At 39.8% G+C, this 16,374-nt stretch overlaps 1 protein-coding gene across 2 annotated transcripts in view; it reads right to left on the reverse strand.

The window, feature by feature from the left end:
* The window catches only part of DERA (deoxyribose-phosphate aldolase), a 101,770-nt gene that overhangs the window by 52,341 nt on the left and 33,055 nt on the right, over positions 1-16,374 (reverse strand). For both annotated transcript variants that reach the window (XM_036019299.1, XM_028532891.2), the window contains exon 5: positions 13,823-13,957. In XM_036019299.1, the coding sequence (XP_035875192.1) occupies positions 13,823-13,957 (135 nt within the window). The remainder of the gene's footprint in view (positions 1-13,822; positions 13,958-16,374) is intronic.

Here is a 16,374-nt window from a genome sequence, read left to right on the forward strand (position 1 = left end):
TAATTTCCACCTCTTCCAGATGACAGATAATTATTAAAAAAAAAAAAAAGAAATTTACCTACTATACATATGGGGCATACCACTTTGCAAACTAAAGAAAAAAATCTTCAGGTCCTTATTAATTCTTCCATTCACACATAATAAGTTGTCTTGTTGGAATATAAAGCAGGCCTTTCTGGAGAGCTCAGCTAATGACAATGAAGACATAACAGCTTGTCCCACTCTCTGCCGAGGTATGTGCCTACAAATCTGACTAAAAGGTGCCGCCTCAGCACTGGATGTGTGGGTGGAACCTGTGCAGATGCAGCCTGATCTATGAACCCTGGACCCTAGACCCACATCTGGCTTTCCTGGGCTCCATACAGCATCCTGAAAGCAGCTTGATTGTTACATATAAAACTACACACAACAAAATAAAATTGAAACAAAAATAAAAGCAAAACACTTCGGATTCAAACTAACAGAATTTTAGTAAATGAAATGAGTACAGTAAGAATAAAAGCTTAAAAAAACTATTTTACAGCATGTGGTCCTGGCACCAGTGAATTTGGGCTTTCTCTCACCTTCCATCAGGTTGGCCATATTCATTTCTTCAACTTAAACTATTGCAAATTAGGACTAAGATCGGGGCTTTTTCTTTCTTCTGTGTGTGTGTGTTTCATGAGAAGTAGTTTCATAAGCACACAGACTAAACTGAGCAGAAAGGAAACATTCATATAAGGGTTGGGATTAGGGTAAAAAAATTTTAATACAAAAAGGAAAGTTCTGTAATTCACAAGTTTCCTAAAGTACATATAAAAGACTTAAAAGACAGCAACATCAGTCAAACCCATGAAAGTTATAACAAGAAGGACAAAACTTGTCTTCCCAATCCTAGATAACCTGAACTTAAGCTGAAGCTTGAAAGTGAAAACAATACAGATAAAGCCAAATATTCTATTACGAGACGCGAGGTAAACTTCAGTGACTGCTGTCACAAGAGATGGTACTTGTAGATTTTTAAGAAAAGATGGGGTACTTTCACAAATCCCTAATAATCTGTAGTTCTGGGTATTAGACATGACCTGAGATGCGACACCACCAGCCTTTCCCTGCCTCTCCTACCTAAACTGTGAGAACATCATCTTACCTGCGCATCTAATGTGCCAACATGTATGAGAATGCTATGAGGCATAAACAGTGATGATAAAAAGGCTACGTGATGATAATAATTTATATTCTTTTAACTCATTGCCTGACTTACTGAATCAAAAATGAGGGGGTTTTCTCTAAGAAGCAGTGACAACAAGATCGCTTGATCTAAAAATTCAAAAATGCTAATCCAGAGTTAACTTGTGATTTAATTAATGACTTTTCTTCCACAGTACAGTGCTGCTGTCAAAAGCGAGCTGGAGAGTCAACAAATGTGGATTTAAAACCCAACTCCACCACTCACTGTGTGACCTTGGGCAAGTTACTTCTCTTAGCCTCAGTACCACCTAAAAGTGTCAATAATAACATTTATTTTATAAGGTTGTTATGAGGATTAAAAAGATGTATGTATCTTTTATATAAATATCTTTATATATATATATATATATATATATATATATATATATATATAAAGTACTTAACACATTGCCTGGCTTATTATAAACACTCAAAACATGTAATCCTTATTAAGCTCAGAATGCTAGTAAAATGAGTTCTGTTAAGTGTTGTGTGATGAAAGTCAAATCTTGTTTCGTGGACTGATCCCTGTACTGCACTGAAATTTTTTATAGGGATTAGTGCTTATAATCAGTAAGCCATCAGATAAGGCTTGAAAGTGTTTTATTACAGCACTTGTTAAAGTGAACTTTGGCCTACATAACAAAATTCTTAAAACACTGATCTCGACCATATTTTGGACAAAAGCACCACCCTTTTTCTAAAGAGTACTACCTTTTGATATCTGGTGAATTTCTCCATCTACAAGTAAAATCAACCAGAAAACCTGGACATGTTTTATGACTCAATTATCAGCTATCTGGAAGGTATGCTCTTTAATCCACAATCCAAACAGAATGAACCAAAAATGATCACTTAGAGCTGAACTGGACGCATCAAATACACAACCAGTGCCGTTTTAGCCTTTAACTGCCAACTCCTCAAACCATTTTACTGACCTATTTCACCACATTAAGAGGGTCAGGTTTTTCTGAGCAAATATCTTCATCTGTGAAGTTCAACATTAGGAAAGTCGCCGCTTCCTTCTATTACAGTTCTTCCCAGAGTATACCAGAATAGTTGCATAAAAAAGCATTATCTAATGTGGCCTTTTTAGTTTCTAGTTTCAGGGTGCACAGCGTGAGACAAGCTCGGGCACGCAGTTCCTAACCCTGGTGACCCAACAATTTCACTGCTGGGATTATATCCTAAGAACCCTGAAACACCAATGCAAAAGAACCTATGCACCGTAATGTTTATAGCAGCACAATTTACAAGAGCCAAGTGCTGGAAGCAACCTAGGTGCCCATCAGTAAATGAATGGATCAAAAAACTATGGTACATTTACACAATGGAATTCTATGCAGCAGAAAGGAGGAGCTCCTACCCTTTGTGACAGCGTGAATGGAACTGGAGAGCATTATGCTAAGTGAAATAAGCCAGACAGTGAAAGACAAATACCATATGATCTCACCTTTAACTGGAACCTAATCAACAAAACAAACAAGCAAGCAAAATATAACCAAAGACACTGAAATTGGGAACAAGCTGACAGTAACCAGAAGGGATGGGGGAGATAATGGGGGAAAGGGTGAAGGGTTTACAGGAACAACTATCAAGGACACATGGACAACAACAAGGGGGGGTGGAAACAGGGGAGGGAAGTGGGGAAGGTTGGGGTGAGGGAGTTGGGAGGAAAGGCAAAAAACTGTACTTGAACAACAATAAAAATCAAAAGTATTAAAAAAAATAATAACATGGCCTTTTTAAAATGGGGCCTGGGCTCCATCAGTGACTGCTTCAATGTGGGCCTCTGAATCTTAGAGAGTGATACAAAGATGAAAGAATGGTTACAGGCTTTCATTAGTACTGCAGCATCAGCAATGGCAGCAGATGCAAGAGCCCAGTGGCCACAGCCAGCAGCGTGGCACCGCACCCACCAGTGGCAGCAGCACCAGCAGGGCCCTGTGACCAAGCTCCTCCCCTGGCTAAGGTTGGCTGTATCCTCCGCTCTTTACTGGACATACTTGTTTCCCAAGCCTGGTATTCCAGGCTTCCTACTACTATAGTGCGTTACTATATATCCTCCTAATAAATCCCTTTCAGTTTACTTAATCAGAATTGGCTTTGTTTTCAACTCGTAAGTCTAGCATAACAAATATTTACTGAGGAAGGATGGAATAGCAGAAAAGAGTGTCAGCGTCCCGAATGTCTGGGTTCATATCCTGGCTGTGAAACTTACTTGTTGTTTGATTTGGGCAATTTACTTAATCTTTGTCCATTTCCCCATCTATAAAATGGGGATAATAGAGGTACCAACCCTTCATGGAGTTATTTCAAGCATCAAATAGGTTAATACATATAAAGTGCTAAGGACAGCGTTTGTCATGTAGTTAATGCACAAGGAATGGCAGCTACTTGTTTTCCTATCGCTGGTAGCGGTGGTAGCGCTGTTCCTTTGTTGCTGAGTGCTTCTTAGGTTCAGAGTACACAGGGACTGACAAAAGCAGAGGACACCATGACCTATGTATAAAATTTCTCTCCAGGGGAATTGGCAGAGCAGTTTGGGGGAGAGAAAGTTTACTATATCGCAATGTTCTAAGACCTCAGAGCCCACGCTCCTTTGGGTAACACAGACTTCTGGGGTAATAAGACAGTTTGGGGTAATAAGACTACTTACTACATTTGTAAACTTGTAGGAATAACTCACTTTCCTAAGCCTAATTACTTAGGGGGCCACAGTTTGCTCACGTATTTTTCTGAAGATTAAATAAAGTAATACATATGGCTAGAACAGCATCAGGCATACTGTAGCATTTAATCATTCAATACTAGTTTTCCATATTTTTCCTAACATGCTTCCAGGAATGCAAAAAGAACTTTATAATACAAAACAAAGCAAGCATTGCTGTAATGCTTGTGAAAGTATATTTAGCATTTACAAATCTTGCATATAAGAAAAAGAGACCACTCAAACACAAGCCATAGAAGCCACAAGAAATCTTACTGAAGTGTCTAGAGAGTTCTGAGCACCTTGGCATGACCATGAGAGACACCTCAGAACAAGACAGATGGTAAATGCAACTCAAAGAACTTGATGGCTGAAATGTAACTCAGACAATCTCAAATCATTATGTCCTTTAACATGCTCAACTGACACTTCCCTCTCAATATAAACAAGCAAAACAATGAAAAAAACTAATGGGTGGATTTCCCCCTACATTAGCAGCAAAGGGCAGCAGCAGGATGTGGATTTATATAATTGTGACGAAACTATACATGTGGAGAAAATTACAAATGAAGTAATAAATGCAAGAGACCCTGTTTCCAAAAAATTCATCATTACTCAAAAAAATGAAAAATACCCTATGTGTTCAAAGCATCTTCCTTTAAAAATTCTCAAACTGTTTTCACTGCATCCAGGGACACTTTTACCACAGGATCTAGTGGATCATTAACTAGCCTGAGTACATGGTACTGGGCCAGGGAGACAGCCCACAGGAATAAGAGATAATTATACACAAGGAAATTGGTTAAATAAGTAAATATACTGGGAATGATGGGAGCAAGACTTCTCACTGACATAAAAGAGGGACATAAATACTGAAAGGAAGAGGTAAAAATAAGCCGTGTAATGTTGGCTTGTAATAAAAGTTGCCCCTATGGACTCGTGGTTTCTAGCAAAGATAGATAAAGAAATGATAGATAGATAGGCACATAGACAGACAGATACGTATGTGTATACATGCGTAGATGGGTATACACTGTGCACATGTGAACATTCAGGTATTTCCTAGATCTATCCACTGAGAAGGCCTGCAAACACTCCCATCCCCACACAATCTTCCACAGTATGGTCACACATTCATTCAATCACTTTTCTATTATTGGACATTTAAAGTTTCTGATTTTTTTGCTCTTATAGACAATTCTTTAGTAAACATCCTTCTCATTAAATCTGTGTATACATCATGACCTTATTCCCTGGAGTACTGATTAACTACGCTCATATACTCACATTCAATACACACTCATAAAAATTTCAAACATTACAGACACCTAAAATTCCCCATTAAAAAAAGAAAGAAAAAATAATTTTTATGTAATCAGAAAAATAATAGTTTGGAAGGCCATTATAAAAGACGGCTGACAAATGAAAACGGAATTCAAACAGCATGATTGCAAACTGGTCAGAATAACGCAGAATTTAATGAAACACAAACACCAGAGAAGTGGCCGGCAAAGTGATGTCACATTAAAAACCCAATAATAAGTGTTTGGACGTATAACGAGGTTTTCAGGAGTAGCTGAAGTGGGTGGTCCTAGAAACCCAGGAAATATTACATTGTAGATGCTTAATCAATATAGTGTCTCAACCAGCAGAAGGGGCTGCCTCCTGTCTGTCCCCCATCACCCCTCCTACTACTGACACACTGATGAGGAAAAATGCAGGTCAGAGCCTGACCTTCCGCTCGTCATTCCCAGCAGAAAAACTAGTGAGGGCGGCGTGTTCACGGACAGGAATGAGAGACGCAGCCACTCTGGGAAAGGTCTGCGTGCATGGCAGTGCACACCCAAGCAGTGGAGGGGGGCACTCTGCCCCTGTTTGAAACAGCACCCAATACGGGGAGCGGGCTCCACCTCAGCCTCCCGTGCCGGCAGAAACTTGCCCCTACGGCATTTTACTTTCCTCTATTTAAAGAGACTGTGTTCCTCTCCAGCGTCCACTTACAGGGAAATACATTCTTAGTCTCCAGGCTGCTGACACTCTGTTAAGTTTTCTGGAACAGCACTGCTACAGACATAGAAAACTGTGTGAGTAAAGCTTTCACGTATAGAAATTGTAATTTAAATAAGAATCCTAGTGTTTAAAGGCTGTATTTCCTATCTAAAAGTCATAAAGTAGATTTCCTTTTATAGTTCATGCTGTTCAAAGGCACTTAAAAAATAATTGTTAACGAACATATCTAAGCAATTATTTTTTGAGTACCAGGGAGATGTTCCAACACTGCACAAAAGTGGCCTGAAAATAACTCTTAAGATAATTACATGTACAGTAAAACACTTAATATAAAATTATACAGCCACTGTTGAAACTAAAAAAGTCACAAAATGTTCAAGAGCAGTTTTCTTCCACCAAGGCATCTAATTAATCTTGTGTGAGTAAAACAGAGATGAGCTAAACCACCGGGTAGTAAAATAACCTACAGGAAATAAAACACACATTTTTGTCAATAGTATCGGAAGTTTTGAAGAACCAGAGCATCAAGTTGGAAACAAAAAAGCATACAGCTACCATTAAGTATCTCCAGAATTTTTCTGTTACAAACAACCCCCCAAACTGAGAAAGAATAGATTATGGATGATTTCCTTCTTCCCCCTGAAGTGTCTGTGGATGCAGAGGTTGCTTTTCTTGCCTGATATTACAGTTAACAGCTCCACGAAATGAAGGAAAATGCTGATTTTTTTTTTAAATGCTGATTTTTATAAGGGATGTTCTTTCTACCATTCTCCTTGTAGAAAAATAAAGTGTTGCCCAGATTCAAGATTTTCAGGATCCATTTACATGAGACACAATGATAGATGCTGTAGCTTTGGCCCAAATATTTTATTCTCGTACCCTAAAACTCTTGATAACCGTGAGGCATGTACTCCACAAACCAAGTTTAGACGAGCAACTCACGGCTGCAGAACTGAAAGGCTGAAAGGCATGTGAAGCTCTGGATATGGGAGACAAACAATATTTCCAGTTGCTGCACTGAACAAGCTATTCTGGAAAAATGTCACAGACAAAGCCACCTTTGGAGTCAGGTCTGCAGGGGCTCCAGGGTGCTCCAGGGTATAAAGGGTTCCCAAACACTAGCAAAGGTAGGTCTAGGTCTCCAGCTCAAGGAACTAAAAGACCTGCATGAGGCAAAATCTGACAGCACTACTATGTCACTGGTAAAATATTAGGTAAACATATGCAGCAGAGAGGGGTCATAAAGAGGTAAAAAAATGAACACCTCTGTATATTTACAGAGCATGGAATGCATTTAATTTTCAAAAGCTGCTCAGTAAGATTTATGCGCTGACGAATCCCTTCTGCTGAATGCTTTCTTCAAAGAACTGTTTAAGGATGCAACTTAGATGTCAACTTCAATACCATCATTAAAAAATACAGTGTTACAAGCACTCATCACGGGAATAATACCCGCAGACAAGGCACCACCAAATATAAAATCACAGGCCATTGTAGTTCAGAAGAGCTATAGAAAGCCTTAAGTTTTATCCCTCTACTGGTAACTTATTTAAATGCAGGCAGAGGGGAGTGACGTGTTTGCCCAAAAACTAGATGTAATTAGCAAAATTACAAAGACTAAAACCCAAGCCTTTAGAGTTCCACTTCCCTGCCTGAAGGCATGTGCTATATGAAGGTTCCTTCACTTGACAACATAGTACCATCAGCAGGAGGAAGGGGGGAGAGAAGAAAGTGCAGTTGGCCTGGAGGGAGTCATCTGGGCTAAGCAACGGGATGATCAATTTACACTCAGTACCTCATTTAATCCCTAGTATAGCCCTGTGAAGTAGATGCCATAATTGCTACTTTACAGAAGGAACAGAAGACACAGAGCAGTAACTTGCCCGAGAGATAACAGATCATTTCCTATGATCTTAGGAAAGATCATAGAAGCTGATGCACTTTCTGTCTAAACTCACCAGAGCAACACTTTATTCCTTAAGCCACCTCTGTTACAGCCAACTGCAGAGTCAGGCTAACTAAATAGAAATACATGGAAAATACAATATGTACTAATTAATCAATATGCACATTCAACAGCACAGCAATTATCCTGCACCTAAAGTGTGTGGAACCAAGAACTAGAAGTGAAAAAAAATGTTCCAAGTTAGTGCTTCTCCACAAACTACGGGATGGTCACAGTGGGGACTGGGGTGGAATCAAAACCACCTGGAGCAATTTCACAGTATAGGAGCCGTTCTTCCCTCATCCCCAATGCCCAATTCCGAAATTACACATAGATGTGGGGGAGGGTGCAAGAATCTGTGAGAGGAGGAGCTGGGGCAAGTGATTTGAGAGTGTCTGTCAGTCATAGACCCAGAGAAGAGACTGATGGTTGCCAGGGGTGAGTGAAAGTGGGGGACTGGGTGAAAAACGTGAAGGGATTAAGAAGTACAAATTGATAGTTACAAATAGTCACCGGGATGTAAAGTACAGCTTAGGGAATATAGTCACCAACATTGTAACAACTATGTATAGTACCAGATGGGAACTGGCAATATCGGGGCGAACACTTTGTAAAGTATAGATTGTCTAATCACTATGCTGTCCACCTGAAACTAATACAAAATAATAATGAATGTCAACTGTGATTTAAAAATAAAATTGAAAGTTCCTTAAAAAACATGTCCGTCAGGTAATTTGGAGACCCAGCAACACATCCCACACCCTATCCAGGGAAAACCACTGTCCCGGGCTGTAAGTTAGGGGTGGGCATTTCTGGGCCCAGATGGACAGGACTGAGGGAAGTACTGACAGGGGAGGACAGTCGGCCATAATGAGAGAAATAGGATGTGACAGTGAAAAGCTTAGGGGCAAAGGACCAGGCAAAAGCAACACTACCAAAAACGTTTACAAGAAAAGACACAGAAGTCAGAAAGCACAGTAGTCTGGCCCACTAGGTATGGGGCAAGTCCTCTCGGAGATTTCAGGCCCTGAGAGAATCGCAGTGTTCTAGTACAATCATGGATACGACAGTGCTGAAATCAAATTGCACTTAATAGAATGTGTTTAAATTGGACAAATGTACATACTTAAAATTTTTTTTTCTAAAATGGTTATTAGATTCTCTGACTGGGTAAAGATTCACTGATTTTGAATGTCTGCTTGCGTGAAAATGATGGATGGAAAGCAACACAGTTTAGCAGGGAAGTGGAAGATGAGTCTCGGAGTCAGAGAGCCGTGGGTTCTGACATTTCGGAGGGTTGGCAGTCTTCGGCAAAAGGAATGTAGCCAAAATCAGTGAAGAAGTGAGCTTTCCAAGGGGGAGTGTGCAGAGCTGGAGGGGAAGTTTCGGAGCTTGCCAGGACAGGATCCGAGGACCACCGACACTCAGGGAAGCCAGGGGAGGTGGGAAAGCTTGTAGACTGGACATAACCAGAATCCCTGGGGCGGTGGGGGGTGGGGGTCTCAAGGACCTACAATCACCAAAACCATGACAACAGAGTGTTTCCAAAAGGGGGGAATGCCCATTCTGTCCCACGCTGCAGAACTGCAAAGATAAATAAACAACAAAGAGTATCCCCTAGGCATAGGGAGAGGTCATTGGCATCTTGGTTAGAACGGCTTCAAAAGAAATAAGTAAACTCAAAAAATTTTAGCTATTGTGGGAGAACAGAAAGGGAAATTTAGCTGGGGGTGAAGGGGAATGTTGGTATGTAGGGGTTTTTTAGTGAATAAGAACAGCTAACATATGTTTAGATACTGATCGGAATGAGCACGTAGAGAGAGGCTGAAGATACAGGGAGGGGAAAACGGCCAATAAATGGAGCGAGGCCTCTGAAAATGTGGAGGGAAATGGGAGCCATGGCACAGCAGAGGCACTGGACTCAGGAGGAAGGAAAAGAAGAAGCAGATCTGACTCGAGGACCTTGAGGGAGTTCCTGTCTAACGTTTTCTATCTTGCCTGAGAAGTAGCAGGTAGGTCGTTTGCTAAGAATGAAGGAGCCTCAAGGTGGGCAGAAGACTTAAAAGTCTGAGAAAAGTAGAGATTTTAAATCATCACCACAAAGACTTGAAGAGGAGTATGAGCCTCCTCCAGTCTCTTCCTTGAGTTCACAGCCCGAACCGTGGATCTTTGTGACCACAAGAAATGGTTGAGATGTACCCTGAATATCAGATTTGAAAGATGGGGTTCTTTCTGTCTTCAGCCAGCGTCCTACATACCTCAGTGCACAGAGGAGAAGCACCTCCATTTGAATGTGTAATAGCCCGACAGACATTTCCATCAGCAAATTCCAAGAAATCAATTTTAGACTCATATTTTAATAAACAGCTTATATTAAAACATGAAACTGAAAAATACAATATGTAATCAAATTGAGAACCGAAAGTAAGACACAATACTGCAGTGGAAAAAACCCTAAGTCATGCTTATTTTTATTTAGAATTAAATTTCTAGTATTAAACATTCCTTTTCAATTTGTTTTGGGTCAAGAGGTTATTAACACCATAAAAAAGGGTTAATAGAAAAGTATGATGTAGGACAAAGTTGTGTTATTATATTTTGCATGAATGCCCATTATTAGGAAATTACCGGTTCTTAAAAACAACCATTCCGAGTTCATTAATGAATTGCCAATTACATCAAAATCCATTTCCTAGTGTATTTTATTTTCCTACTTATTAGTACTCTGGAGACAAAAGCACAGGGTACAATATAAACTATACTTCTATATCTATAATGTTTTTAAGCTTTAAAAAAACGTATTAACAGACATTGCATCCATAAAACAACAGAATGTAATAAAAATAAAAGAAACAAGAAAAACCTCATGCAAATTACAAATATAAAAGTAGAAATAATTTTTAAGTCAATAAAATAATTTGAAGTTGAGAAAATCTTCCAGCGAGTAGTGCAAAAGCATAATGATGAAAAGTAAAAATGTAAAATACTCACACCAAGGCACACCATTGTGAAATGTCTGAATACGAAGATAGAGAAAACCCTAAAAACTTCTAAAGAGAAAAACACAAGGAATCACAATGGCAGTGGATTTCTTAAAAGTAACAATGGAAGCTAAAAGACCCTGGAGAAATGACTTCAAGAGTCCAAAGAAAATATTAACTTTCTACATAGAATTTAACACCTGGACAAACATTCACTTCCATATGACACTAGAACGGAGGCAGTACCAGGTATGTGAAGTGTGGTGGACATAAACTCACCAATATTTGTTTCTCCTTTCCTTCTCGGTACCCAGAAGACTGTACTTTCAGATTTCTCCAAGTTAGGCGAGGCCATGTGTTGAGACCAAGTGCCTGTGAGCAGAAGTGACATGTGCCACTCCCTGACCAAAGCCTTAAGAGAGAGGTATGAGCTCCCTGCTTTCTGCCGAGGCCTCACGTCGACATGGCAGAGCCACAGGATTGAAGCAGCTTGGATCACTGAGTGACCACAGGAGAGACAGCTGCCCTGGAGACTTATCTGACCTCTGGCAGACTTGTTTGAGCCACAAGAGACTTGATAACTTAAACCATAAATTATGAGGCTTATCTGCAGCATGGTGCGCCCTAACCAATATATAACCTACCAAAAACATTTCTAACTCTACCAGTTCTCAAAAAGTTAACAGCTACCCTGTGACCCAGCAATTCCATTCCTAGGTAAAATGCCCAAAAAAAATGAGTGTATGTGTCCAAGAAAAGACAGGTATAAGACTATCTGTAGCAGCTGCAGTTATAATATCCAAATACTTTACATTTATACCACATACCACAGCAAAAAAAAACAAAGAAAAGATTATTTATAAAAGATACAAATTAGAGCATATAGTTTTTCATCCAACTGAATCACACAGAGTTTATTTCCAGATCTGCCTTAAATATTATGCTTACTCGTGTTTTCTCTTACTCTAGCCTTAAATCTGAACTGAAGCCTGTGACTAAAAGCAGACAAGCAAAATTAATACATAGAAACAAGGGACATCTCCTTCAAACAGGCCTTGTAGGGTTTATTGCAATTGGCCAAAACACACATGGACTACAAGAAAAGGAAGAAAAATTGAAAGCACAAAAAGATACTTGTGAACTCTCAAGAATTTAAACCTGGCAAGGGCTAAAAATATTGATGAGTATAGAGGGGAGTATATAGCAATGAGAACAGCCTAATATTTTTTTCCAGAATATTCAGAACTCTTGTATCCCAGATTGCTTCATCCTAGACACAGCTGACAGTCTTGGGGGCTAAAATCTCTGGTCCAGATTGTTGTGCCTTTTGACTTCATATATCTTTTTCCTTAAATACTTTTGCTTTGTTTCAGCCGCTCCTCTGCCATTAAACAGTTTACTGTCACATCCACTCTCACTCATTATGGCCCACTGTCCTCCGTCAGTACTTCCCTCACTCCCTTCCATCTGGGCACAGAAATGCTCACCCCTCACTTATTAAGAATGTACAGGAATGTACATTAATATTCCAAGCTAAATGGCTGTATCTTCCAGTTCACTTGCAGCCACGTATGGCCATGCAGCTGAATTAGGGTCAAAGAGATGTAAGCAAAAGTGTGTGAGATTTGGGGATAGGACAAGCCGTTCTTTCCTGTTGTCTAGCAGATTAGTGTAAAGGCTGGAGCTTCATTCAGAAGCTGTCTTAGACAATGAATACCCTTGAGCATGAGTACAAGTCACAGGCTTTGGAAGTGGAAGATAAAAGTAGCACAGTTCTCCAAGAATTTTGTGAGGCTGCAGCACAACACCCCTGAAATAACCTCCAGAATTAATGTAAGACAATAAATCCTCAGTGTTTAAATCACTGACTGAATCTTTGCCACTCCACAACCACGAGCAATTCTTAATGGGTAAACAATTGAATTAGGAGTTACAGACAATAAGAGAGATGGGATGATAGAGTCACAGAAAGATAGTCATGAGATATTGGCAAGTCCAATGAGTAGACTAAGGAAAAACACATGAAATATAACCTTACTTTTTATTTAAACTTGTAAAAAGGGTGGAAGTTGCATGTTTATACAGATGAAGGAAAAAGTCTGGATAGTTGTAAACTGCAGGGTTATTTCTAGGGGAAGAGATCATGTGGAACACACGCTTTCCTTTATTATTGATTGGCATTTTTGTTTTTAACCATGATCGGGCATAACCTGCATAATTAGAGCAAAATATGTCTTTTATTTGGTATTCACATATCTACAAATAGCATTAAGAATTTTTAGTTAAACTTCTTTTTTATAATGACTTTTTTTAAAAATAGGAACTTTTACTTGTTTTAGCTATCAGTGATCTCTAGTGTACAAAATATATTTAAGACAGAGGTAAAGCCTATTTCTCTACTATCTAATTATAAAAAACAACAGTGTGTTACTGGAATGGGCAATGTCTTACTGTAATCGGCCTGATAATAAGTCATGAATCTCAAAGGTGAATATAAAATGGTACTCACAGAAGCTATGTGCAAAAATTGGAGTACAAACAGGCTTCGCAGAGTTATAATAATTCCACATTCTAAAAATCCACAAAGATTAACATAAAGAAGGCAAATTTCCTCCATCATATTAAAATAAACTCTGCATAAAAGACTTGCCTGGAGTGATTATTGCATTGAGTAACAAGGCAATACAGAATAGAATAAAAGTTAATAATCTATTGCATGGAAATAACTATTCACCTAAGCACTCAAAAGGAGATCTAAAAAGCTCATGCAGGTAGGCAACTTCTAAGCTTTATAAGGGGCACCAGGATGAGTGATCTTAGCCATGATTTCTCCTACATTCATCCTCTGATCCAAACATTTGTGATCTGGACCAATAATTTCTAAAACATGCTGTCTCCTTCCAGATCCCCACCACATCATCTGCCAAGAAAGAACTGTGTCTCTCTCCCTTGTAGACATGTACCTACCTTCCCACTGGCCTGTCAGCACCAGGGTCCTGTTAATTACCACGTCGATTTCCGTAGCTCCATCTTCCACAGCCAATTTGATCTCTTCTAATCGTGTTTTTAAATGAGTCTGTCCAGATGGAAAGCCAGTGGCCACTAGTAGAGAATAAGAAGGAAATTACAAAAGGAAGGAATTTTATTTGGTCAGTATCTTAAAAAAGAATTTCAGACAAAACAAAACAGCATTTAGTGACCAAAGCATTAATGACACCTAAGAATTTCACACATACCCTGAAAAGTTGAGTGCAAAGAAACAGAAGGTAATCTCACATAGTACTGGCACTAGGACAAACATTAGTATTCTATCCTCCAGAAGACCTGAAATTAAGTTGCTTCAGACATGCTCATGAGGCTGCTCTGAGTAAATAGAAATGTTAAAATGTTATCATCACACTGATGCTCATAAAATAATAGCTGTATCCATACCTTGATGGGCACTAATTCTGAATCCTACTCTTGATCAGTGGGCCATCAATGTATTCTTGATTTACCATTCACAATTTTAGCTGTTGTAACCAAAGTGTAATATAGGTTTCTATCATTGCCTACCTTAAAACAACCAGTCAAAGAGATAGAAATAAAGGAATGAGAATAAAGAAAAAACACCTGATTGGTCCAGAAAACTGGAACAAGGACAGAGTTGGGAAGAGCAGGGCCAAATATAAATAAAAGGAAAGTGAAGATACAACGACACTTTTGAAAAAATACTACCAATTTTTACAAGCATATCATTAATTCCATTCTGGTGTCTGAAGACAACTTGTTGTGTTACCTTGATGTTAATAAATGCCTTGGGTCTGTTACCTTGGAGGAAAGCATGTTTCTCTGTTGTACAGAGGAAAAGCTGAATTGACTGAGGCTGATGAAAAATTCACATCGATAAAGGTATAGCTGCCAAATACTTTGGGAATCTTCACAAAGGTTATATATAAATACTGTATATTATGTTTCTTTGATGTGTTTCTGATAAAATAAATTAATGATCATTATAGACTCCTTTTTTAAAGCACCAAGATATTCCTCCAACATCTTTTTATTTTTAAAGATTTTATTCACCTAGCCTTAGAGTGGGGAGAGGGAGGGAGAAAGAATGGGAGAGAAACATCAATGTGTAGGAGATACATTGATCAGTTGCCTCTCACATGCCCCCAGCTGGGGTCCTGGCTCACAACCCAGGCATGTGCCCTGACTGGAAATCGAACTGGTGACCCTTTGGCTCACAGGCCGGCTCTCAATCCACTGAGCCACACCATTCAGGGCCAACATCTTTTAAAAGTAGAATCTACTGTTACATCTATCGTCCATCCATCTGCTAAAAGGCAGACACACACGTGCACACATACATTAAAGCTTTAAAAAGAATTTTCTTTCCTTTATGCCAAGTCCTACAGTGTCTCCATTGAGCCAATAACTTGAATATGCCCTCTTTTCTTTATTTTCCAGGCTTTAAGGTGGCTCTCATCATCTCCCACTTGGACAGTGGTAGGTCTCCCTAACTCTAATTCACTCTCTCAAATTTGTCCACTACCATGCCCTAAACTCAGTATATCATAAAGTTGATCACGGCCCACCTCTGCTTAAAGCGTTTTAGTACCTTCCCCAAATGCCACACTGTGGCACGGTCTCCCGATAGATCTCCAGCTTCAACTCCCACAGTGTTGGGAAGTGCCCTGCCTGGTTTCAGAAGCTGTAATCCCCCGTGGCTAAGGCTGAGTAAAAAGACTTTGGGACCATAGGCCATTAAGAAGACAAAGCTTATCTTCCTTGTAGGGGTGCTGCCTCTGCCCCCCTTTACTTCACCCTGCTTGGCCCCAAGAGAATGACCAGTTATCCAATGATGGGTAAGATTCCTCAAAGGAGAGATGACCTAAGACAGGCATGGTTGCAAAGGGGCCCTCGGGAAGGACTTGGGGCACTGTAGAAAAAGGAGATGATGGACTCTCACCCCTTGGCTTTGACATAGCTTGAGTCCTCATTCTGTCTGTAAGTGTCCTAATCTCTTGGCTGCCATACTTCCCCTACCTGACTTAAGCCTGAAACAATGCCAGAAGTGGGTGTGGCCCTGTGCTGGAAAAGGCGGTGATCAGGCCTAAGAAAGAATTCATAAAATCCTATGAAACCTACTTTGATAATACCCTCAGTTTAAATGATAAGGGTCCAAGCACAGAATGAGTTTGTTTGCCCAAAGTTTTATGGCCCTTTGGCAATCTGACCCTAACTCAAAATAAGCCCTCAGAGTTCTCTCAATGTTATCTATTGTTTGATCATTACTGCTTGACAATGATTGATTAGCTATACCTACACACCCTGTATTCCTATGCAAATTAAACCCAATAAAACCCCATTGAGCAACAGGCTCCTGGCCCTTCTCCTTTGACAGATGGGCCACCTTTCCTTCCCAAGCAGATCATGTCTTGGTAGACTTATTCTCACCCATGGTGGGGGGGGGGGGGTATGCCGGTGGAGCCCCTGAAGGTGCAGGTGGAGTCCCCCCACACCGCAGTCCCTGCTCT

Source organism: Phyllostomus discolor, chromosome 2 (genome assembly GCF_004126475.2).
Source record: "Phyllostomus discolor isolate MPI-MPIP mPhyDis1 chromosome 2, mPhyDis1.pri.v3, whole genome shotgun sequence".
NCBI lineage: Eukaryota > Metazoa > Chordata > Mammalia > Chiroptera > Phyllostomidae > Phyllostomus > Phyllostomus discolor.